The sequence below is a fragment of the Salvelinus sp. IW2-2015 genome, linkage group LG6.1 (genome assembly GCF_002910315.2).
Source record: "Salvelinus sp. IW2-2015 linkage group LG6.1, ASM291031v2, whole genome shotgun sequence".
NCBI lineage: Eukaryota > Metazoa > Chordata > Actinopteri > Salmoniformes > Salmonidae > Salvelinus > Salvelinus sp. IW2-2015.
Window position 1 is genome coordinate 16,853,266 of NC_036845.1, and position 24,625 is coordinate 16,877,890.

Consider the following 24,625-nt stretch of genomic DNA (forward strand, 5'->3'; position numbering starts at 1 on the left):
ATCAAAATCAATCCGGTTTAATACAGCACTACAGGAAACACCTACAGAACAGAAGCATATAAAATGTCTAACGGTCCTTATATATTAATGACACAGCACTGAATGTTCTGTAAACACCAGCCAGAGGCTTGTAGGAAGTCACATCAGCTGCTACATAATCACACAGTGTCAAAGATACATTATCAGTGTGTCCTCAAATCCAGTCTTGCGTCAAACTTTAACCATAACATTCAACACTGGCAGACATTTGATACTGGCAGTTAACCAGGTAAAACATAGTATAATCAATATAGTTAGTTACAATAGATCATTTTGTACTAACAGGCGCAAAGCGACTTAATTAAATATAGATAGGTTACCCAAGGAAATGCATCTGTCTGTGTCTCCCCACACAATTATGTTTATTACGTATCAACAGTAAATCAAATACAGGGAAAGAATTTCCCAAATAATTTCCCATTACTGCATATCTGATATTTATTCTGTGCCACTTTCTGGATGTCTGGAAAATGTATGATGTAAAAATGATCATACATTTTGATGTTTTATTATATTTAAGTTTCTGGTTGAAATAAGAAGCACACATTTCAGATGGTAGCCCATGCACATTTAATAGTTCACCTGGAACATAGCATACTAATTATTTATACCTGTCAATAGATATACAATGAAATAGACAAGCATTTATTTTCTTTGCGAGCAAATTGACATCAAACTCAAGAGGTATGACAATAGTTTTGGTATGAAAGGCATGAAGTAACAAATACTTTGAAAAGTAAGACAACATCATTAAAAAGGCATTTTTCTTTCAAGACAAAAAATGCAACAAAAAAAATTCAAGATACAGGACAGCAGCTCAAATGTGTGTCCYGTGTCATACTAATGAGCAGGGACTCCTACTGCTCTGCAATCTGATGTGCAATGTTTATGTGGACTTCTAACAATGTTCTGTAAGTTCAAGCTAGTTCAGTCATATCTTGTTGATCCAAGAGCCAGGTTCTTGTGGGTATGTACTAGACCCCACCTCCTCTTACTGGTGGAAGTGAGAATATGCCTCTCAATCCACTGTCTGATGCCCTTTCCCCGAAGGCCCTGCCATGTTTTCTCCCTGTTGTGAATGTGCCTTCCTASTGAGTCTACTTGAAGCACTTGCAGCAGGGATTGCATGTAGGCCTACAATTTTTCCTCCATTTCACTTGTTTGAAGCCTAGKTAATACACTTGTGATAAAGCATTTTCTTTTGGACACTTGTATAGTCTCTCACAACTGTGTGTGAAACCTCATAAGCATCGTCAGATGAGCCAGATCACCGTTCTCKCCAGTGTAAACAAACTGTTGAAATGTGGTTGTGCATGCTGAATTCTGATATTTTATACATTTTGTGCATTCTCATTATGCCTTGCCAAATTTCCACTGTGCAAAGGCTTTGCCACAGTCACGAAAGAGATGTATTTGGTCCCGTGTGGCTCAGTTGGTAGAGCATGGCACTTGCAACGCCAGGGTTGTGGGTTCATTCCCCATGGGGGGACCAGGATGAATATGTATGAACTTTCCAATTTGTAAGTCGCTCTGGATAAGAGCGTCTGCTAAATGACTTAAATGTATTTCTCTCCTGTTTGGATTCKCAAGTTGGGTGGGTGTCAGTGCTGAGATATTTCTCACAAACACAGCAATTAACCTATAAGATTTATTTCCTGTGTGTCTTCATGTGCATTTTAAGATTTCCATTCTGAGCAAATCCTTTGCCACAATAATCACAACAATATGGTTTCTCCCCTGTATGAATCCTCCTGTGCGCACTCAGATTCGCAGTATTGCTGAAACATTTKCTACAAACATGGCARCTGTATGGTTTCTCCCCTGTGTGAACTCTCATGTGTCCTGTATAATTTGATCTGGTGCTGAAACTTTTGCCACAAACAGAACAGAGATATGGCTTCTCCCCAGTATGTCTTCTCCTGTGCAAAACCAGATGTCCACTTTGAGTGAATCCTTGGCCACATTCCTGGCAGCAATATGGTTTCTCACCGGTGTGAGTCCTTTTGTGTCCGATCAAATTGGCGGCATCGCTGAAACACCTGCCACAATCATCGCAGCGGTATGGTTTCTCTCCTGTGTGAACCCKCATGTGCTTTTTCAGCCTAAGCTTCGTGGTGAACGTTTTACCACAAACATGACAAAACTCAGGCTCAGCTACGACGTGAGTTTGGAGGTGATCTTTCATACTCTCTTTAGAATCTAGGTGCTTTCCACACACACCACAGGGATGTTCTTTATCCTCTATATGTGCATGACTTTGCACATGATTAAAAAAGGGACGYTTGTACCGAAAAGACCTCCCACAAACCTTACAAGAACATGGAGTACATTTCATGCCATTTGCACTGATATAAGATTGTTTTCTTTTTAGTTTTCTTGTGCTCTTTGGTTTGTGTGACTTTAAAACAGACTGCGCTCCTTTGCTTTCCATCCCATTGACTAGTTCACTATTTTTACTCTGAGCTGAAGAACAGGTTGGTTCTGATATTCTGTAGTCCTCTCCATCAGATTCTGTTTTTATCTGTCCAGTTACAATGTTTGGTTGAGAGTCTCTCTCCCYATTTTCCTCACTTTGGATTTGCAAGGACTGAGTTGGGTCCTGATCATAATCACTTACACAGAAAGGATCAAATATGAACTCTCTGGTGTCAGACTCCAGCCACTGAAGTTGCTTTTTGAGTTCCTCCTGCTCMTTTTTTATCCGTATGGGCTCGCTGTCCTCCTGTCCAAGACTAGGGCTCCAATCCTGCTCACAGGGCTGCTGCTCAGGGTGAACCTCCTCTTCCAATACAGTGAGCTGCTGGAGGTCTGGAGGGGGAGATGTCTGCTAATGTTACAATACAACTGACGTCAAAATTGATAAAAGGTCAAAAATACAGTTCTGGTAAATTTAACAGCTGCATAATGGAGTAACATACTCGACGCTTTTGGATATACAAATCCATCAAATATTGACTGAATTATAGTACATCAATAAAAAAACTAAAACGGGCAAAAAACAATTAGGCTATGTGGCAACAGGGAAATAATAGCTGGAACGGGAGGAATCCTGAGGGYGAGCATGCGCGTTGCTTCTTCAAGAATGTCTAGACACAATGTTACTTTTGTGGACACTGACTCTCRAAATGAAACAACTAACGTTGTCAATGTGTATGACATGTAGGTTCAATAATAAATGGCACAAACCTGCTCTTTGTAACTTTATCTCAGGTTTAATAACGATGTCAAGAATATTCTGTAGACGGTCGTTCTCCTCTTTCGAACGGGAAACCTCTTCCTGGTACTCCGCTATCGTTTTTTCAACTGCCCCAAATATCTCCTCAGCAGCCACAGTTAACCGCTGGTTGAGAAACACTCTCARCATCTGTATTTTAGACATTTTTACAGAATGCTAGTGCTAGCTGGCTAACAATCAGTGACAACGCTCTTCTTTGACAACAACTCCGTTCATCAATGATAGATATTTATCTGCTGTGCCAAAAGCATGCGTAGTGCGTAGTGCACCACGGCTTAACGCATTCTGCAATGTCGCTACCTACAGGAGTGGAGTGGACGCCGGGTGGGACCAAGTCACTATTGTTCGAGTCACAAGCAAGTCTCAAAATGGTCCGAATCTCAATATTTGTTAATACCACACAAACTACCGAAATTACAGGCTAAGAATGGACAGAGAGATAGGCCATTGTGTTCATCTTATCACATTTCTCCAATGCCAATTCAGTGTGTCTTGTTTGCAAATAATTAAATGTGAGACATCATTATGAATCTGAGCATGATGCATTAAAAAGTTAGGCCTACCTCTCCACCCTTAGAACGAGTAGGCCTACCAACGCAGAAAAATGTCAGCTACTGCTGGCTAGTCTGGCTACTCTTCTTCTATGGATTAACCCAATGTAAACATCTATTGTACAGAAAGTGAATAGCTTAATCAATTCATAGTGACATAATTAGATTATTTACCRAGCAGTCTCCTAGTCTATAGGTTTTATCTCAGCCTCAATGTCAAAGAAACTAAACAATGATATCGCATGTGCGTCGGAGTCATGTCTTTCCAGGGTATTTTACAGGTTGTTTCTAGCGTCACTTTAAATAATCGGATCTGTTTTATTTTCTTCAAAATCTTAAACTAACAATGGGTAAAACTGGTCTATCGCCTGACTCTGCCAACCTCCCCGTGTGCCTCCCCCCCCAAAACACTGTAAAACTTTTCCCTGTAAATGTACAGCATTATACTGGCACCACAGTTGCCAGTTTAATACTGTAATTTTGCTTTACAGCAGTGATGCTGTAATATAGTTTACAGTATGATTTTCCTTAATGTAAAACATATTACAGCCTCATTGCTGTACATTTACAGCAAGTTTCCCTCAACAATCACTCTTCCAGATAGATGACACAGACACAGGAACCTTAGTATAAAACTATTTAGTAATAAAATGCAATTGCAGMTAGAGATTCACATACAGAATACCTCAGTAGTCTATAGTAARGATCTCTGTAGCGAAACATGAGACACTCTTTATACTTAGTTGGTGTGGACAACCTACCGTCAATCATACCTTAACATTGTTGCATTTGATTAGATACAAAGTATCTAAGATGAGAAAAACATGTCTAGACTGTGGTTTCTCACTCTACTATCTCGGCCTTGAGGCTGCGTGACTATCAGCAGGTGCAGACAGTTCTCAGCCTGAGAACTAAAGCAGTACATCTCCATTACCCAGTACTTTTCCATCATTGCACATTGAAAGCATACAAAGGTTATCACATATATACAGTAATCATGGCATTGGTGTAGCCCCACACCCGACCCCCAGGGTAACCCCCAACACCTCGATCGACACCATCCATTTTGAGGAACCCAATAGAGTATTTCCTGAAATACAAAAAAGTAAGTGTTAGTGTATACTTACTAGACATCTCTAGATAGGTACCACAATACTATATATTTCTGTTCCACCTTAAATCAAATAAATGTATTACCAAGCATGATCAGCCTTGATGTGTCTGGCAAAGGAATTTGCGCCTTAAGTTCCAGTGACCTAAAATCACAAAACATACAGTTGAAGTCAGAAGTTTAAATACACCTTAGCCAAATACATTTAAACTCAGTTTTTCACATTCCTGACATTTAATCCTAGTAAAAATTCCCTGTCTTAGGTCAGTCAGGATCACCACTTTATTTTAAGAATGTAAATGTCAGAATAATAGTAGAGAGAATTATTTAGTCAGCTTTTATTGCTTTCACTTCCAGTGGGTCAGAAGTTTACATACTCAATTAGTATTTGATAGCATTGCCTTTAATTGTTTAACTTGGGTAAACGTTTTGGGTAGCCTTCCACAAGCTTCCACAATTAGTTGGGTGAATTTTGGCCATCCTCCTGACAGAGCTGGTGTAACTGAGGTTTGTAGGCCTCCTTGTTCGCACACGCTTTTTCAGTTCTGCCACATTTCTATTGGATTGAGGTCAGGGCTTTGTGATGCCATCCAAAACTTGACTTTGTTGTCCTTAAGCCATTGTGCACAACTTGAAGTATCTTGGGGTCATTGTCCATTTGTAAGACCATTTGCAACCAAGTTTTAACTTCCTGACTGATGTCTTGAGATTGTTGCTTCAATATATCCACATAATTTTCCTACCTCATGATGACATCTATTTTGTGAAGTGCACCAGTCCCTCCTGCAGCAAAGCACCCACAACATGATGCTGCCACCTGTGCTTCACAATTGGGATAGTGTTCTTCAGCTTGCAAGCTCCCAAACATAATGATGGTCATTATGGCCAAGCAGTTCTATTTTTGTTTATCAGACCAGAGGACATTTCTCCAAAAGGTATGATCTTTGTCCCATGTGCAGTTGCAAACCGTAGTCTGGCTTTTTATGAAAGTTTTGGAGCAGTGGCTTCATCTTTGCTGAGACTTTCAGGTTATGTCGATATAGGACTTGTTTACTGTGGATATAGATACTTTTGTACCTGTTTCCTCCAGCATCTTCACAGGGTCCTTTGCTGTTGTTCTGGATTGATTTGACTTTTCGCACCAAAGTGCGTTCATCTCTAGGAGACAGACGCGTCTCCTTCCTCAGCGGTATGATGGCTGCGTGGTCCCATGGTGTTTATACTTGCGTACTATTGTTTGTACAGATGAACGTGGTACCTTCAGCCATTTGGAATTGCTCCCAAGGATGAACCAGATTTGTGGCTGATTTCTTTTGATTTTCCCATGATGTCAAGCGAAGAGGCACTGAGTTTGAAGGTAGGCCTTGAAATACATCCACAGGTACACCTCCAATTGACTCAGATGATGTCAATTAGCCTATCAGAAGCTTCTAAAGCCATGACATCATTTTCTGGAATTTTCCAAGCTGTTTAAAGGCAGTCAAAGGCACTGGAAAATTGTGATACAGTGAATTATAAGTAAAATAATCTGTCTGTAAACAATTGTTGGAAAAATGACTTGTGTCATGCATGAAGTAGATGTCCTAACCGACTTGCCAAATCTATAGTTTGTTTACAAGAAATTTGTGGAGTGGTTGAAAAACGAGTTTTATTGACTCCAACCTATGTGTATGTAAACTTCCKACTTCAACTGTACATATAAAAAATATTCAAATCATGTGTAATAGTACAGTATAAACACCATTAATCATATGAACTTTAGAAGTATAAAAGCACTATTTCTTACATCTGCCAAGAGGAACAGAGATTCGTCCTTCTCTTTGAAGTGGGTCATCAACAAAAGAATGGCAGCAGTGGCTGTTAGATCGTCATTGCCTCTGATGTAACCGTCGATTTCATTCTTCAGGCACTGGATCTCTCTCCTCAACTTGGTCTTTTGGCTTTCTATTCAATTCTCTTACCCTTGTTCAGGAAAGCTTGAGTCAGGCAAATGTCAATCACGATGCCAGTGAGGGTATTGAAGTGGTCGCAGAGCCATAACTTGGTGAAAAGGAAAGGCCACTCTTCCTGAAGGTCACTGATGCTTGGAGGAGGACAAGTGTCCTATCCATTGTTACAGAAACTATCCATTCTTCATTTTTCTTTTTTTWWAAATACAAAGAAAAAAAAMCGGCTAGGCTATGCGCTGCACTCCATACCAGCACAAGAGGACAAACAATTTACAGAAACATTTGTATATTTTTGTACTTTCATGTATTTTTGTTATTTCTGTCCCTTTTMTTGCATGTGCCTCGCTCCCTCATAGCATAAACCATTTATGAGGGCAAAAAAATTAACTATTTACAGAACCTTTTTAACCTTGTGTGTGTGTACACTCTTAGAAAAAAGGGTTCCGAAAGGGTGCTTTGGCTGTCCCCATAGGTTAACCCTTTTTGGTTCCATGTAGAACCCTCTGTGGAAAGGGTTCTACATGGAACCCAGAAGAGTTCTACCTGGGACCAAAAGGGTTATACATGTACCTGGAATCAAAAATGGATATTCAAAGGGTTCTCCTATGGGGACAGCCAAATATCCATTCATAACAATTACAGAAATATGTTACATTTATCAATGAAGATCTCCCCTCTTTGGATGAAGGACTGAAGCAATTCCCGGCACTATATTGGCATCAAATTGTATTTTATGGCCTCGGGCTGAATGTTATCAAGGTCTTTAATATTCACTCCAACATTTGCCCTCAGATGCTCTGACAAAGATCTCATCGTCTCGGCCTCCAAGGTGGGCAATTGGTGTTTAATTGCATCWTGAAGACCCTCSATGCCTACACTGGTTTTACGGAGAACACACTGAGTGACGCAGGGAAACAACATGTAATAATCACTCAGACTATCTGCATTAACATACACATAATTAATCAGAGAATATGGTATAAAACGAACCCGAGATCGACCAGYGACACAGACTGATACACCCCAACAATTAAATGGACCTGTGATTCTGTAACCAGAATCAGTGAGATCTTTCCAAATGTGTATCGTCATCATTTTCTCCCATTACAACAAGGCCTTTAGTGTATGCTTTTACTTTGTATACAMTTTTAAACACCTCTGCAATGCTTTGCTTTGTGAAMCCGTWTGACTGTACAACTCCCCGAATGGCGTTGTTATATAATTGCTTCTCAAATTCATTCATGACACCAACAACTTCAATGCTATGTGGAAACAATTGGCCGCTGCATAAGTAAGATTGGAGTAACTGGTGCCTCTCAGGCAAGTAGGAGTGCTTKCTCTCAAACCTCAGTGTCCACAAACGAATGAGTCGCCCAAATTGCAGGATGAGGTCGGGGTAGTGTAACAAGTAGTGATGCTTTGGTGCAAGGGCACAGGATTTACACCTGTACATTCCCAATAAAGCTACTCCCAGCTACCAGCCAGCCTGCAATATGAAAATGACACTACCCCAGCCACCAAATTGCATGAACACACCAAAAGAGCTATCAAGCTATAGGTTACCATGCAACTCATGCCAACCACACAATCTCAAGAAAGAAAAATTGACTACAAGGCTAAATAAAATATCAGTCCGTGCCTGGTGTTTCAGATATCATTAATTTAACATTGCCTAATTAATGGTTGGATAAGGATAACTTCTGAAAGACTAGCAAAGCACGAGGAAAATTTAACTCACGTGGAAAATGCCACGACCATCGCCCTGAACAATGCTAGCAAACTAACCACACAATCTGAAGAAAATAAAACATAACATGAATATCCTGCAGGGAAAAATATCAGTCTGTGCCTGCTGTTGATTAATTCATTTAATGGACTAATAAGGATAACAAAAGCAGGGAGGATTTTCCACTACACTTTTGATAAATCACACGCACCCCCAGACTGAATAGAGCTAACGTTAACCAGATATATTTAGAGAAAGGTGTCCAATGTAGTTCGGCAAAAATCGTAATTAATTCGCCAGAATATGTTACAACTTCATCCCATAAGTATTGAAGGTAGTTCAATGTTACAGCTATCTTTAGACATGTAGCCAGTACCACCACTGAGGTATGTAATTATTACCCAACCAAACTAGGCCTATCTGAAATATGAAAATGATCAATTAAATCCCCAAGTAGCCTATTGTTCTGGCAAATATGCGTCTGTAGCAGATTGCTAAACTGAATTTTATATGGACGTTAATAACGTCGGTAGGCTACTCTGTTTTTGCCAGGCAGAAAATTAAACAAGTGCTTTCTGGTCACTAATCTGGATATGTGCGCGCCAATGCTGATGACTGGTCATTTGATCAACAGTCAAGAGACGCAACTTCTTGGTTCTGAAAAAAAAAAAAACGTATTGGTTCTGAAACACAGATTACAATAATTTGGCGCAATGACGTAGGCCTATGTTAGTGACCAGATCGAATAAGAAAAGGTATAAATATAAAATACAAATGTGTATAGATTGTTTATATGTTTTTCGCATTCAGTTTCACACTTGCGACCCCAAATCTTTCGCACCGCGTTACTGTAGCGCATCCGATCCATGTTGATTGACAGTTTTCTGGTCCAATCAGAGGGTCGAGTGTGCGTTTCACTAGCCAATCCGTTTTTTGGAAGTGCGATACTGTCTCTGGGTGGAGAGTAGCCTAACCCATGGAGACTGTGCCACAAAATGAGTAGGCAGTGACAAAACGTTACAAAACCTGGCCAGATCATTTCAAATCATCAGTCTCAAATCTAAGTCATGTGATATCTCCTTAGTTCTCGGACTGAATTATTTACATACTTTAATTATTGAACATGTTTCTTCAATGGCAACAAACTCAGAAACATAGCTAAGTAGGGATACGACTATGGCAACAGATTTGGTGTGTTGATTTTTTTTTTTTTGCCATCAGGTGTGCACATTACAAAGATCACTGAGGTATAAAAAAAAAAAGTACAGTAATGTAAGCATATGGAAAATGTTTTGGCTCTTGTGATCACTGGAGGAAATGGTCAAAACAGATGTGACATGACATTACAACATATGAACAAAAAAAACAATCTTTATGCACAGACAGGTGTAAGATACGCCTCTGAAATCTTGACCTTATTTGATTTATTTGACAAAGACAACRCACATTGATCAAGACATATTTCCATCTGCAGTCCCTGGGAAAGTGGTTACAAACAACACACACAAAAAAAGTAAAAGACAACACACACAAAATAGCCATAGATATCCTATAATTAACCATAACATAGTGTTCTATTTTGTTATAGTGTAATTATATGGCAATAGCATATGGCATATTATAATATTATATGGCAATAGAATATAAAAAGTTTATACTTTTTCATAACAGCTGTTGCCCTTTCCCCACACAWGGTGCTGTCATATATTCTCCCTCTCGTGGGTAATCCTTATGTGCCTTCCAAGGGAGTTCATCCATTTGAAGGATTTGCCACAATAATTACACCTAAACGGTTTTCCGTCAGTGTGAATTGTCTGATGCCTATTCAATGCGCTTGTTGTCATAAAGCATTTTCTACATATAGGACACTTATATGGTCTCTCCCCTGTGTGACTCCTCACGTGCGCTTTCAGATGATGAATATTGCTGAAACATTTGTCACAAACACGGCATTGCCATGGCTTCTCTCGGTTTTCCTGACTTTGTATTTGGTAAAGATATGAGGACTGAGCTGCTGGGTTCTCTCCGTCTTCCTCACTTTCTATTTGGTGAAGGTATGAGGACTGACTTGGGTTCTCACTGTTTGTCTCACTTTGTATTTGGTCAAGATGTGATGAATGAGTTGGGTTCTCTCTGCTTTCCTCACTTTGTACWTGGTGAAGATGTGATGAATGAGTTGGGTTCTGAATCGGATCATAGTTACTTTTCAAACAGGACGGACTGAATGTGAAGTCTTTGGTACCAGACTCTAGCCATTGAAGTTGCTCTTCCCTCCGACTGGTCCGGAGTTCCTCCTGCTCCTTTTTAATCTGTGTGGCCTCTGGACCATCCTGTTCCAGACTTGGGCTCCACTGCTGCTCACAGTGCTGCTGCTCAGGGGGAAGATCCTCGTCTGAGACAGTCAGCRGCTGGGGGTCTGAGGGAGAATGGATAAAAAAATATCAAATTACATGATGAAAGCAATACATATAAGCAGTAATAAGTAGAAAACAAAGACACGCCAAGTCTGGATTCAAACCACAGCCGGGATTCGAACACCTGCCACTCATGGCTTATGCATCCTCCCACCCCATGGGAGGACGCATAAGATTGTCCCAAGATTGTCTTTTGATTCTTACTTTTGTAAAACCTACAGCATAGTGAGCATGCAGAGTTGAAGCAGGCCAGGCAAACCTGCATCTTTTTGGGGTCTGACAAAACATGTAGAATGCAGGTAGCTAGCTGAATTAGTTCTCGAGAATCCAAGGGGCAATGCTGGCAATGCAATTTGAGTCAGAAGGGCAAATATTAATGAGCTTCACATCAATCAGTMCTAGCTAGATGCAGTAATATCAAAGCTGTATAAGCTAGCTAGCTAGTGCCCATAAGCGTTGTAAAAAGTCACAAACCTGTTTTTTGTAACCGTAACATCCCCCGTAGACGGCTGTTCTCYTCTTTCGTTCGGGACAYTTCTTCCTGGTACTCTACAATTGTCTTTTCAATTGTCCCAAATATCTCATCAGCAGCAGCTGTCAATCTTTCGTTGAGAAACAATCTCAGCAACTCTATTTTTGACATTTTGAGGAATGCTAGTCGAGTAGCTACCCCAAGTAACATAAACAAAGCAGTGTGAGGTTATTACTTCCGGTCACGTGTTTTTCTCTCACGATTTTCTAAATAAAAGTCCCGTCGAGCACTCTGAAATGGGATAAACTGAAATAAGATATGAAAATTGCATTATTAAATTGAAATTGGATTAAGTAATAATTCATTCTTCCAGAAAAAAATCTGAGAAAGATAAAACTATTTAATAACTATATAACTATACATGTTTATAACTATATAGGCTATGCTATGTAACATATTTTGAGAAAACCTATAAATCTATTGATAGATTGGCGCAGCGGTCTAAGGCACAGCATCTCCGTGCTAGAGGCGTCACGACAGACCCTGGTTTGATTCCAGGCTGTATCACAATTGGCCGTCATTGTAAATATAAATGTGTTCTTAACTGACCTGCCTAGTTAAATAAAAAATAATACATTACAGAAGATTAATGTACGAGTGTAGATTGGTTACATTTRTTTGGTATGCTACTAATGATCATCARCAGCATCAGAGCTTRGAGAATCCTAATTACCATGACKAAATGGTCACATGGAATTTGACTGCCTTCATGACTCGTGACCACCGGTGTGGCGGTGATATGGTCACCGCAACAGCCCTAGCCATGCAGCCTATTTTGGTGGTTCACAATAACGGCCGTACAGATGTGGAATGCGAGTTGAGGAAGCCAGCCGTGCCCAACCAGGTGCAGTCAGTGGAGGACCTGTAACCCGGTTGAAGACAACAACCCTCTGTCCCGAGAGCTCACAGAGGAGGATCTTCAGTGGCCAAGGAACCGTCTCCGGGGCAGGTTCAGTGGGACGGCATGTCTCGTGGAACCTGATCCAGAACAACAGCTACCCTCCCTGTCACACTGTCTGTACCGAACATTGTTMAAAAACAAGGGCACCTRGGGCATGCAGGTACCCTGGCTGTCATGGCGCTGTCAGCGGAGCAGCAGGAGGCTATACGGCAGGCAACAGTTGGACAGCGCACCAACCCCAACTGGCACACCATGAGGAGAGGGAGGTTGACGGCCAGCAATTATGGAGCAGTGGTTAGGGCCAAGCGCTTAACTCCGTTGCTGCTAAAAAAGGTCCTCAGATCAGTCGTTGGATGGGATATTGTCTGTAAGGTGGGCCACAGATAACGAAGAGGMGGGCATCAAGGCATTCAAATGACTACAGGGATGGATATGCAGGAGTCGGGGCTTTAGGTCACGGGGTCTGGGAYCCTGGGTGCCTCACTGGAGGGTCAAAGTAGTGGTGGAGGTCAAGTGTCCCTATGGTGCAAGGGATCTTACCATTGAAGAGGCCGTGAAGTCGAAGGATTTCTATATCAGGGAGGGAGGGTCTTGCTGGCACCAGGTACAAGGTCAGGTCCACATCACTGGAAGGGACACCTGCTTCTTCATTGTGTGGACCGCCAAAGCTTCCATCACCATCCCCATCCAGTGTGACTACCCCTGACAGAATCATATTGCTCCTCCTGTCAGTACCTGTTTTCAGGGAAGCCAATGGCACAATATACAGTCGAATTTAAAAGGTGAACAGTGAAGTAGGCATCTATGTATGCTACTGTAAGTACAGTAATTTACAAAAAMAATGTAGTTTGCCCTGGACAATGTTCAAGAATTCGCGGGCATTCCATCATATTTAGATTTGGGAGAAAGCCGATGCAATGTTGAATTTAAACATTCGCTAACAGGTGCACAACCATTTGCCATTATTTTCTCTTTCAGAAACTGACACAGTCCTTTGCCAGATACAGCATTACTGCAAAAGATTACAGAACACAGTAAATAGACCGGTAGCTTATGTAAAATATTTGACAGTATGAGTAGGCTACAGTAGCCTATTACTGTGCGATATAGCAGGGATTCCCAAACTTTTTCACTCAGGTCACCCATCCAGCATTGGGGAACATCCTGCACAGGCACTGTTCATGACCCAAACTGTTCACACCCCTCTTGTTGGCGGAGAGAACATTTAGCAGGTTTAAAGTTTATTTCCTGCAATTCTACACATCAGGCTGGTCCTTATTCCTCCGCTGCAACACCGCCGCTCCGGCTACGTCCACCGTCTACACCGGGCTCCTGCTGCCGCTGCGCGACCCAGTGTTGGCGGCTATCCAGTCCCTCCTTGGCACCTTGGGCTCTGTTGATGCACGGCTCGTTATGAGGGTTGATACATATTGTCTACCTGCCTGAAGACCAAGATCCTTCAAGGGAAAGACGTCAGCATCTTGCTGCCCTCCCACGAGTGTGACAGGAGGGTCATGACTTGTGAAGATGTAACAACCGTCTTTAAAACCTCTGTTCCCTGGATACAGCATATCTTTTCCATCACAAAGTTTGTGGTTACATTTGTAATTTAACGCAATTTTTTTTGCTCCAGGTTTCCCCTCTGGAGAAGAGCGCTTCATAATTACATCTCTAAGATTTGCGCCATTCCGCATTGATTATAATCAGTAGCGATTTCAGCATGTACAGTTGAAGTCGGAAGTTTACATTCACTTAGGTTGGAGTCATTAAAACTCGTTTTTCAACCACTCCACAAATTTCTTGTTAACAAACTAACTTGTAGACCTCCACAAGTATGGTTCATCCTTGGGAGCAATTTCCAAATGCCTGAAGGTACCACGTTCATCTGTACAAACAATAGTACGCAAATATAAACACCATGGGACCACGCAGCCGTCATACCGCTCAGGAAGGAGACGCGTTCTGTCTCCTAGAGATGAACGTACTTTGGTGCGAAAAGTGCAAATCAATCCCAGAACAACAGCAAAGGACCTTGTGAAGATGCTGGAGGAAACAGGTACAAAAGTATCTATATCCACAGTAAAACGAGTCCTATATCGACATAACCTGAAAGGCCGCTCAGCAAGGAAGAAGCCACTGCTCCAAAACCGCCATTAAAAAGGCAGACTACGGTTTGCAACTGCACATGGGGACAAAGATCATACTTTTTGGTTATTATCTGTCTCTTATACACATCTAGATGTGTATAAGAGACAGATGTGGTCGTTGGTCTCATTGTTGAAAGAGCCTACTCTGCCTATCTTTACTATTTATTATTGCATTTCGCTCCAAAACTGCATTTTGGAGGGAAATTATATTATAGGCTCTCACAATTAATTTGAGGATGTCATCGAATAAATAATATACTTGGCAAATAAATTTATAAAAAATGTAAAGAAATTATGCAATCAAACTGTTTTTATGTAATCACACATTTTTACTGAATGTGTGTGCAAAAAAAAAATCTACATTCATATTTTGCTACTTTCTGTCAAGTCCACTCATACAATTTGATGCATACGTTCGATTTATCGAACGTATGCACCACACAGAACGCACTGCAACTGCCTCTGCAACGCAATGCTGCAAGGCAAATGCAGCGTTCCATTGGAAATGAATGTACTTCTGGTGTATCGAAACGCAATGACGCAGTCGGTGTGTTCGAAGCGTCAGGCAGGAGATGCGTTCTTTGGTGCGAAAAGTGCAAATCAATCCCAGAACAACATCAAAGGACCTTGTGAAGATGCTGGAGAAAACAGGTACAAAAGTMTCTATATCCACAGTAAAACAAGTCATATATCGACATAACCTGAAAGGCCGCTCAGCAAGGAAGAAGCCATAAAAAAAGCCAGACTATGGTTTGCAACTGCACATGGGGACAAAGATCATACTTTTTGGTGAAATGTCCTCTGGTCTGATGAAACAAAAATATAACTGTTTGGCCATAATGACCATCGCTATGTTTGGAGGAAAAAGGGGAACATTTGTGGGCAGGACTGAAAAAGCGTGTGGAGCAAGGAGGCCTACAACCCTGACTCTGTTACACCAGCTCTGTCAGGAGGAATGGGCCAAAATTCACCCAAATTATTGTGGGAAGCTTGTGGAAAGCTACCCGAAAAGTTTGACCCAAGTTAAACATTTTAAAGGCAATGCTACCAAATACTAATTGAGTGTATGTAAACTTCTGACCCACTGGGAATGTGATGAAATAAATAAAAGCTGAAATAAATCATTCTCTCTGCTATTATTCTGACATTTCACATTCTTAAAATAAAGTGGTGATCCTAACTGACCTAAGACAGGGACTTTTTACTAGGATTAAATGTCAGGAATTGTGAAAAACTGAGTTTAAATGTATTTGGCTAAGGTGTATGTAAACTTCCGACTTCAACTGTAAATCTTGGTGGAGCAAACTCCAAAAAATTGTTTAGATGCATGCCAGCAAAGCCACTACACAACACTAAACAATACATTAATTGGACTATAACGGTGACAAACGGTGCCCACAAACTGATAGGGCCTACATAAAGCTGTCCCAACACCTTCCACTGCGAAACAGTTCATTCAGCCTAATTTACTGCCTTTTAAAAAAACATAGCTGATATGGCTGACTTGCTTAAACAAATGTGGTTTCTACTGACAATTGAGATGTATCTATGGCATAAGGGGACGACGAGTGGATAAGAGGCAATCCGTAATTTAGATTAAGACATTAATGAGCAAGCTAGGACTGACACAGTCAATGTAACTATTTGTTCAGCACTTTTGAAATGTACAGCGACAGAATTCAGAACATGAGCCAGTCTTATAGTATTCTCCCTGTACACCAAGTCAGAACCGTAGGGTAAATAAAGGGGGCATATAAACAGAMAATGAAAGCTCTTACAATATTCAATGATGACATTTCTCTAAAACAGGCTATAGGCTACATGTGCACCACCAAGTCAGAACAGTATGCTAAATTATGAGGGGAAAAGGGACCAAATTATTACGGTGAGGCACATGGGCTACTAACAGCTTACTACACAACATACACTTAGTATTACTTTCTTAGCTACAGTATACATATCTCCCTGGCATATTGCATCATTTATGCATTTGTGCTGTGCTCACTTGAACAGGAAGGTGGCGCGGCGGTCCTAAATGGGCAAATTTTGTCATCAAACTTTTTCATCAAAGTCTGGCATTCTCTGGATTTATGGTGCTTCCAAGACAACTGGGAACTCCGAAAAAAACAAAGTTGCATCATGATGTTAGTGATCTTCAGGTCGGACCTCTAGAAAGAGGCCTGAGTTCCCGACATGGAATTACGAGTTGAATGACCGTTCAAAATGTATTTTCCAAATCGGATATCGCTTTTTTCCGAATTCACAGTTCTCTTGAACTTCCAAACCACTCATTGTTGAATTTGCGATTTACAACTTGTTGTGTAATGTCTATGTTCAATGGCCAATGAGCACCGATACGTTTTCTCTATCATTTCTCTTCATATGAAAAGGATTTGCCATTAGATAGTTGACTTRTGAATCATGATGATAACTGCTAGCTTGCTAGCAAAAATTTTGAAAGTATGATGTTGACATGATCAGTCCAATCAAAGCTACTGTAGATATAACGTGATTTGACGTAATTTTATCTGTGGCCAATGACCTTCTAATGTAACTCTATGGCAGCACCCAAGGGTCTTGAATTTTTGAGCTCTCCCGTAGATTTTGCAGTGACGTAGTGTCCCCATGAGTGACAGAACACTGAGCCAATTACGGTGCAACTAGAGAACATTACCAACTCATACATTCCGTATTTTCCGCTGGCTGCCCCACCACCACAGAAAGCTCTGCTCCTCATAATTTTTTCCTCACTGGACAGATGTGCTGCTCAGACTGAATTAATAAAATGTGAGTTCTGTATGTGTTGTTATAATACCATACTATTTTATAAAAAAATATTTTTTAGATGATGCAGAGATGCTTTTTTTATGGTTTGGTTTTGGATTTTGATTTCATCCTGTGTGTGCATGCTGTTTTAAACTTCTGTTCAAAAAAATATTACTATAATTTGGACTAACCCTTGTCCAAATTCTGTTTCACTTCTCTCTTTTTTCAAGTAATATGAACTAGAGCTGCAACCACAGCAGCCACACTAGGTATAATTCCACCCTCACCCTGCAGCAACTAAGTCRTTGGTCATGCTTTGCCTACACCTCATATGTTATGCCCAATCAACTGGCAATCGTCTCAGCAAAATGGTCATTTTACCATAGCTATCAATAGCTACATTAGTTGGCGAGTTTCCAATAACACGCATGCATATAGCGGTGGCAATCATTCATTATTATATATTTTTTATGTGTAACAATGCGAGGCACTCATCAGGCAGGCATTGAGGCAGATACGTGTCCCTATCACTTCGTATTACCGCATGCATGGCTGGGTTCAACGCAAAGCAAACGTCTCATTTTATCATACAAATTGCATTACAGCATGCGTCAATCCAGGCGCTGCATGGTCAATCCAATGTCTATATTGGTCGTGCAACATTGACGGTTAATACAGCCTCTGCAGAAGTCAGGGCATTCATACTTCTTGCGCTTCATGGAGCAGCGCAGAACTGTTGAGCAAATCTGTTGTGAAGGAAGTGAGTTTGTGTTTATACAGGACCTCCTGCCCCACCTACCGTTGAGGCCCCTTGTGCACAGGAGGTTGGTGGCACCTTAATTTGGGAGAAGGGGCTCTTGGTAATGACTGGGGTGGAATCAGTGGAATGGTATCAAATACATCAAACACATGGCTTGTAAGTGTTTGATGCCATTCCATTTGCTCTATTGCAGCCTCCCCTCAGCAGCCTCCTATGCTGTTCTGTCTGCTAACCTTACTTCCCACTAATCAAATCATCAATATTTATTAAGTAGATTAATTCATGCCTCTGTTGCCAGATTTGTACATGGTGGGATTGTCATAAGGAGTTCAACATTGTGTAGGGAATGCTGAAGAAGGCTGTGTTCCTATTCTTTGCTTTTTTCCTTACCCTGTGACTTTACCTCATTTGACAGCTTCACAGTTCAAGGTAAGGAGAGAAGAAGCCACAAGGGAAAAGAGGATAGCGTTTGACCTTTTGAAACAATTTGGCATCACATTACCAAAGTACCACCACCAAATACTGTAGTCTGATTGGCTTTACACAGAGGTAGGAACGCAGCCTGCTAGTATTCAAGATCATGCTGTGAAAGATTATGTGCCGTGTGTCAACAATACAATAAAAACAGGACACAACTAGTCTCTAAACCTTTTATTACAACAACAGTCAGCCCCCCCTAACAAAACATGATGGACATGTAATGGACGCCTCCCTCTTGACCGAGTAGCCAATGAGAGAGCGGCTCATGTGTTCTACGGGAAGGGATAAGACACAAAACATAATTACACAAAGAGTCAGCTATAGTACAAAGACAAGTGAATCTGATTGCTAGTTTTGACACTGTATACATAAAAGTTTGTAAACTTTCAAGTAAAGGCATGAGTTGTTGTTCCATCCAGGATGGTGTTGTCAAGCGCAGTCCCTTCAAAAAACAGTAGTGGAGGCCAGTACAAAAAAAACACTATCTCAGTGGAACTAACACCTTTCACTGCTGTATAGTATGCGTGTCAATCTGTCCCTTTTCTTTGAAAGATTAAACCAAAAATAAAAATAAAAGAGGTAAAGACATCACACAAATACATTGAATTTAAAAAAAGGGTAAGGGAAGGGGGTTCTAAGTGCCGAGTTTTGAGGATAATGGTTCAGGTTCCGTCTGAATGGAGTTAGCCTCAAATATGGACATGGTCTGACCACTTCAGGGTTTTTATTGCTTGGCGTTGATAATGTCAACGAACTCTGGCTTGAGTGCAGCGCCGCCAACCAGGAAACCGTCCACATCCTTCATGCCTCCCAGCTCCTTGCAGGTGCCACCAGTCACGGAACCTGAGGAGRGAACAGACAGATATGAGTGAGGAATGGAGTGATGAGGGACAGAGTGGGGGGGGGGGGGGAACACCACTGCATGCCCCTGACTTGAGTTAGATTAGCTATGCAATGGCAAAACCTATTCATCCCCACTTGTGGTTGTGGCGTTAACAGCTTAAGTGTGTTTAAACGTGAAGCATAGGGGTTTGGTCTCACCTCCATAGATTATCCTGACAGAGTTGGCTACTGCCTCAGACACATTGGCCTTGACCCACTGCCTCAGTTTGTCATGAACGTCCTGGGCCTGAGAGAGAAAGATGAGAAAAGATAAGAAAAAARGGAGATTCAAATAAAACCATGAATATGGGTTCCAAAATCCAGTAAGTTCTGACTTTAGCCTTCAATTTAGTGATGAATCTCAAATGGACAACACATTCTGCTCTAGTCTAGACTGAATATATACAGTATACAGAGATTCAGGCTTTTAGTCACATGTTCCCMTCTGTCCCAGGTTCTTTCCATTGAGGTCATACAATAGTAATGGATGACACTAGAAGAAACACTTACCTGGGCGGGGGATGCGGTCTTKCCGGTGCCGATGGCCCACACGGGCTCATAGGCCAGAACAACCTTGGACCAGTCCTTAATGTTGTCTGCAAACAGAATTGACATAATGAATACAGTACTGCATTCACATGAATCAAATGGAGAACTCAAAATGGACACAGTGCCATCATGGACACACTGGATATAACCAAGTTGTTAACGAAAAGGAAAACGTATTAATTACACTGAAAGTCCCARTCACGTCTGTGGCGGGCACACTATCCCTTTGCCAATAGGATGTATTCACGCAGCAGTAGTATTACTACATTCAACAATGTTAGAATCGCTACAAAGTAATACAGGGTACATACAGTAATTGGAATTTATTGCTTACTTTCCAGATACAAAGAGGCCTTTGCAGTTTATACGATGGTTATATATAATTGGCATGGCTCTTGACATGTTTAACTCTTCTCTGTGCATTGTAAAGTTCAGGGCTCATTTTCAAATATATAAAATGCAAAACTKATGCTAGATCAGCACTCTGATACACTGATTACAGGCTCTGATAATATATGTGTACGCCTGAGCAGAATCTGTGGTTTTGTGTAACACACTCATTATGAATCAGTGATTTCAGTGACGATACCTGCGAAGTGTTTCGTCTGTGCATTGATGACCTTCTCCGTGATGCCAGCCTCCCTCTCGTCCAGCTTCTCACCGATGCAGGCAATGACACCCAGGCCATTCTCCAGGGCGTGGGCGCACTTCTGACCAATAAGCTGTCAGGACACACAAACAATTATCCAATCAGACAGGTTGTTCATTYATTGTYATATTTTTCWCATTTCCTCTACTTGAGGAACACCTGGAGTGTAAAATGGAGATTAAAATKATGATCCATAGATTTGTCACTGCTCATCAAATCCTGTCATGTTCAAGGTCAATTCACTGTTGAAAGAGACATAATCTAATTCTGTGTCACGGCCCTGTTCTTGTGATAGTCTGCTGCCACCTCCAGAGACTCCTCCCGAGACTACACATTCATRAACACCAGCACTCGACCAAATAAGCCATTTACCTCATCATTCTCTCCAAAGACCCAGCGCCTCTCAGAGTGGCCCAGGATCACCCAGTGCACGCCAACGTCCTTGATCATCGCAGGGCTGAGAAGGAGAGAAAGAGAGGGGACGGAAAAAGAAAGAGCGTGTGAGAAAGAGAGATTAGCACCCAAAGTACAGTCAGCCTACAGTGTTGGTTCAGTAAAGCACTAGAGTTCTGAAGACACTAGCATCCGCAGTTACAGAGCATGTCCATTACCTGATCTCCCCGGTGAAGGCACCCCCCTTGACCTTGTAGCAGTTCTGTGCGGCCACKCCGATCTTAGGGTCCAGCTTGGCCCTGGCGAACTCAAGGTAGATTGACGGGGCGCCACAGACCACCTCTGCAGGCAGAGAGAGAGAACCAACACGGTCATGCACTGACCACTATTCTCAGGGTTGGAATAACAGACTGACCAGTTAATATTCTTAAGAGGTGAATCCTAAATTCCACTTCAGTTTCATTTTTCACTTAGTCATGCTCTGATGTCAATGTGTGAGACTAAGTGAAAATTCTAAATGGAAGTTAAGATTTGCCCCTTGATGTTTACATGGACGCCAACGTTACAGTAATATTTTCTGAAACAGGAAGTGTACACAGTGATTGTTGGTGACATCTAGTATCAGTGGAAAAGGCTTTCCTTTGAGAGTGGTGACAACTCCATGTAGTGGCTCACTCTACTATTCACTTAAGTGTACAAAACAAGGCCTATCGATCAAAATGATTAGGCCTATTTGAGCCAGTGTTGGTTATACAGTCCAATACCAGAGTCTGCAGCATTAGTACACACTGTACAAGTGGGATATCCCCAGTGTTGTGGGGTACAGTAGGCCAGACACTGACATTAGCAATGTAACTGTATCTTGGGGTTAAGTGTGTCTATATTAAACCTCTACAGTCACTAATCCCGCTGCAAATGTCATTTATCCCTGCCAAGAGTCAGCCCCCCCCGCTGCAAAAAGGTCCTAGTTCAACCTCCAAAAGGTCACTAGAACTCAGCTCACAAAAGTCGCTCACATGGTCACATTCTGCTGGGGTCGAACAGGACCTTAAATTCAAAGGTCAACCACAGGATAAAAAAATGTAAAATACTCTGCAGGTTCATATAACGGCCTAGGGAAGAAGTGGCTTACCATTGACTTTACATTTCTAGAAAGAGACATGAGAAAAGCCTACGCRAGCTTGTCATCTGCTGGCCCGTGCAGCGTCCTGTTTCACGCGTCAGTAAATTTGTACTGTGTAGATTAGTTAAGAGTTGTGAATGGGTGGCTCTTTCTGTGGGGTAAAGTCCGTGGCTGTAGACAGATGTAGGTTACTACACGGACATAACGTGTCCTTTGGCGCACTCCGTGGAGCAGCAGATAACGCCCATGTATCCTACAAAAACGACACAAAACCTGACTAAGTACGTGTAGCCTGTTCTTGAAACTGTGTTCAAATGCAAACATGCGATCAGGGCAGACTGCATATACGCCTCTGTGGCAGTTTGGAAATGCACGATAGAGAATGGCGGAAACACCGACATCTCCATGGCGGAATGGGGAACTCTATCTTATTGGTTAACAAAATGAGTATGTTGTGCATAAATTAGTTCGGGTCTAACGGTAGAATATGTATTTCTAAATTAAAGTATTGTGATGGTGCAATGATATCCGACATTTGGTCCTCCTGGTAGTTATATGAAACAGGGCTCGCGATCGGATGGATCATTATAATGCATCAAAGAACAAAACAGACATTCCGCCCCTCGCTTGCGCCAGACAGACTGTTGTGGCTACGTGCTGTTCGGAACGTACGCCCACTGTCATAGACAATCCATTTAGCAAGTCATGTTCTTCTATCCTAGTTCAGTTTAGGAATACTGGTTAAAAATCCCCTGACAATGGATTTCTCCGGTTACAAAGGATTATAGGGCGCTTCAGTACCAAAATAGGCATATGCCTATGTATTCTGCATTGTATTCTGTATTCTCCACAAATTGTCACCATCGCACAGATCGCATCATAATTACGTAAAAATTAGTGTCAGGGTATCCTATAATTTAAAAGCATTGTGAAAATGGCAATGAAAAGGGACCTTCCGGAGTATAGCTTGGTTTGCCACCCATTGATTCGTGCACTGATACCAATAAATGACCTTCCCTAACCTTTGTTTCACGTTTTTTCCTTCTCTTGGAGAGCTGAAACAATTTACCTTACAAAAGTCTAATTTCACAATGAAAGTGTGCCGTGCGACTGTCATTTCAACTGGATAGGCTACACCAGGAACCCAATGCGACAAGTTACACAATTTCAAAGATCAACTCTAAGACTACTACACGAGTCAGACATTAAAGCACAGAAGCCACACAGAACCACGCACCGGTGTTGGGGTCGAGCTTGGCAGAGTTCAGGGTTTTGATGAGTTCGCCAAGACTTGCCTTGTCTCCATTCATCTTCCAGTTACCACCAACGAAGAATTTTCTGGACATATTTGCAGTTTAAGGTTGTTTCTCGGCCTTCGAACTGAGCTGGATTCTTATAAGGCGGATCTACTTCGGGGAGAAGAGCAACGACCCCGGCGCAAATCACTGTATTTATCATCATGGGCCACGTAACCCAACCTCTCAGTTTGTTCTATTGGTTTACAGAGACACGCCCAGAATAGCGTTTCCTTATGTACAATGGTAGCCTTTTATTTCAGTAGAATAAAGAGTACAGGCTACATTTTCACAAAAATGGATGTTCTTCAAATTAGGCTATCTTTGTTTTAAGCGTGAAAATAATATTGATGTTTCAGTATATGGGGATGAAATACATTAAAAACATATCGAACATTCCTACAGAGCACCCACTGAAAATGTTCGGTTATATCAAATAAAATGGCTATTCCGATCGGACGGCGAGCGGGGCCTGCTAAATCGAACAACCCATTCTYACTCAAGAAAGCTGAGAGAATTCAGCGCATTGATTGGCTAGCAYTCGATTTTATAATTTGTATACCCAGCATGCATTTCGCGTTATATTTACCGCAATTTGTCTTAAAATAACTTTGTTTAGACAACAAAACAAGCCATCTTGTGTAACATTACAACATGTTTGCCACATTATATTTCAATCATTCTGAAACATATTTTTTGTACGCCTGATAGGAGCCAACTCTGACATATACACTGACTGTAAAAACCTACAAGAAGGCTTTTGACCTTGAAAAGATTATGGAAAACTTGCTCTTTTAGTATTTGTCAAGTAGGTCTTTTCAATTGAAGAAGCCCCAGACATCTTCAATTGAAGAAGCCCCAGAACCCTGTAGAAAAAAGTGATACGTCTGTCCATCCTGTTACAGATTGAAGCAGAGTGTAGATTTACGTAATAAGGCCCGAGGGGTTGTGGGAAAGTGGTCATATACAACAAACCTCAGAGGTGCCTTATTGCTATTGGAAACTGGTTACCAACATAATTCGAGTAGTACAACTAAATGTTTTGTCATACCCCTGGTATACGTGCCAAGGCTGTCAGCCAATCAGCATTCAGGGCTCGAACCACCAGGTTTATAATTTGGAA

The 24,625-nt window shown here is 41.5% G+C and overlaps 1 protein-coding gene, 1 non-coding gene and 1 pseudogene across 2 annotated transcripts; 1 reads left to right on the forward strand and 2 right to left on the reverse strand.

The window, feature by feature from the left end:
- Positions 1-1,678: 1,678 nt before the first annotated feature.
- Positions 1,679-3,499, reverse strand: LOC111965221 (zinc finger protein 391-like; annotated as a pseudogene).
- Positions 3,500-18,767: 15,268 nt separating this feature from the next.
- Positions 18,768-23,647, reverse strand: LOC111965223 (triosephosphate isomerase B). Its single transcript, XM_023989275.2, has 7 exons — positions 23,445-23,647; positions 21,303-21,426; positions 21,064-21,148; positions 20,632-20,764; positions 20,004-20,089; positions 19,653-19,740; positions 18,768-19,454 (listed from the first exon to the last, which is right to left on the reverse strand). Exons 1-7 carry the CDS (start codon positions 23,551-23,553, stop codon positions 19,336-19,338), a joined length of 744 nt encoding a protein of 247 aa, XP_023845043.1. The 5' UTR covers positions 23,554-23,647; the 3' UTR covers positions 18,768-19,335.
- A 635-nt stretch (positions 23,648-24,282) lies between these two features.
- On the forward strand, positions 24,283-24,338 carry LOC111965436 (U7 small nuclear RNA). Its single transcript, XR_002877526.1, has one exon. It is a non-coding gene; the product is annotated as a U7 small nuclear RNA (small nuclear RNA).
- Positions 24,339-24,625: the final 287 nt, after the last annotated feature.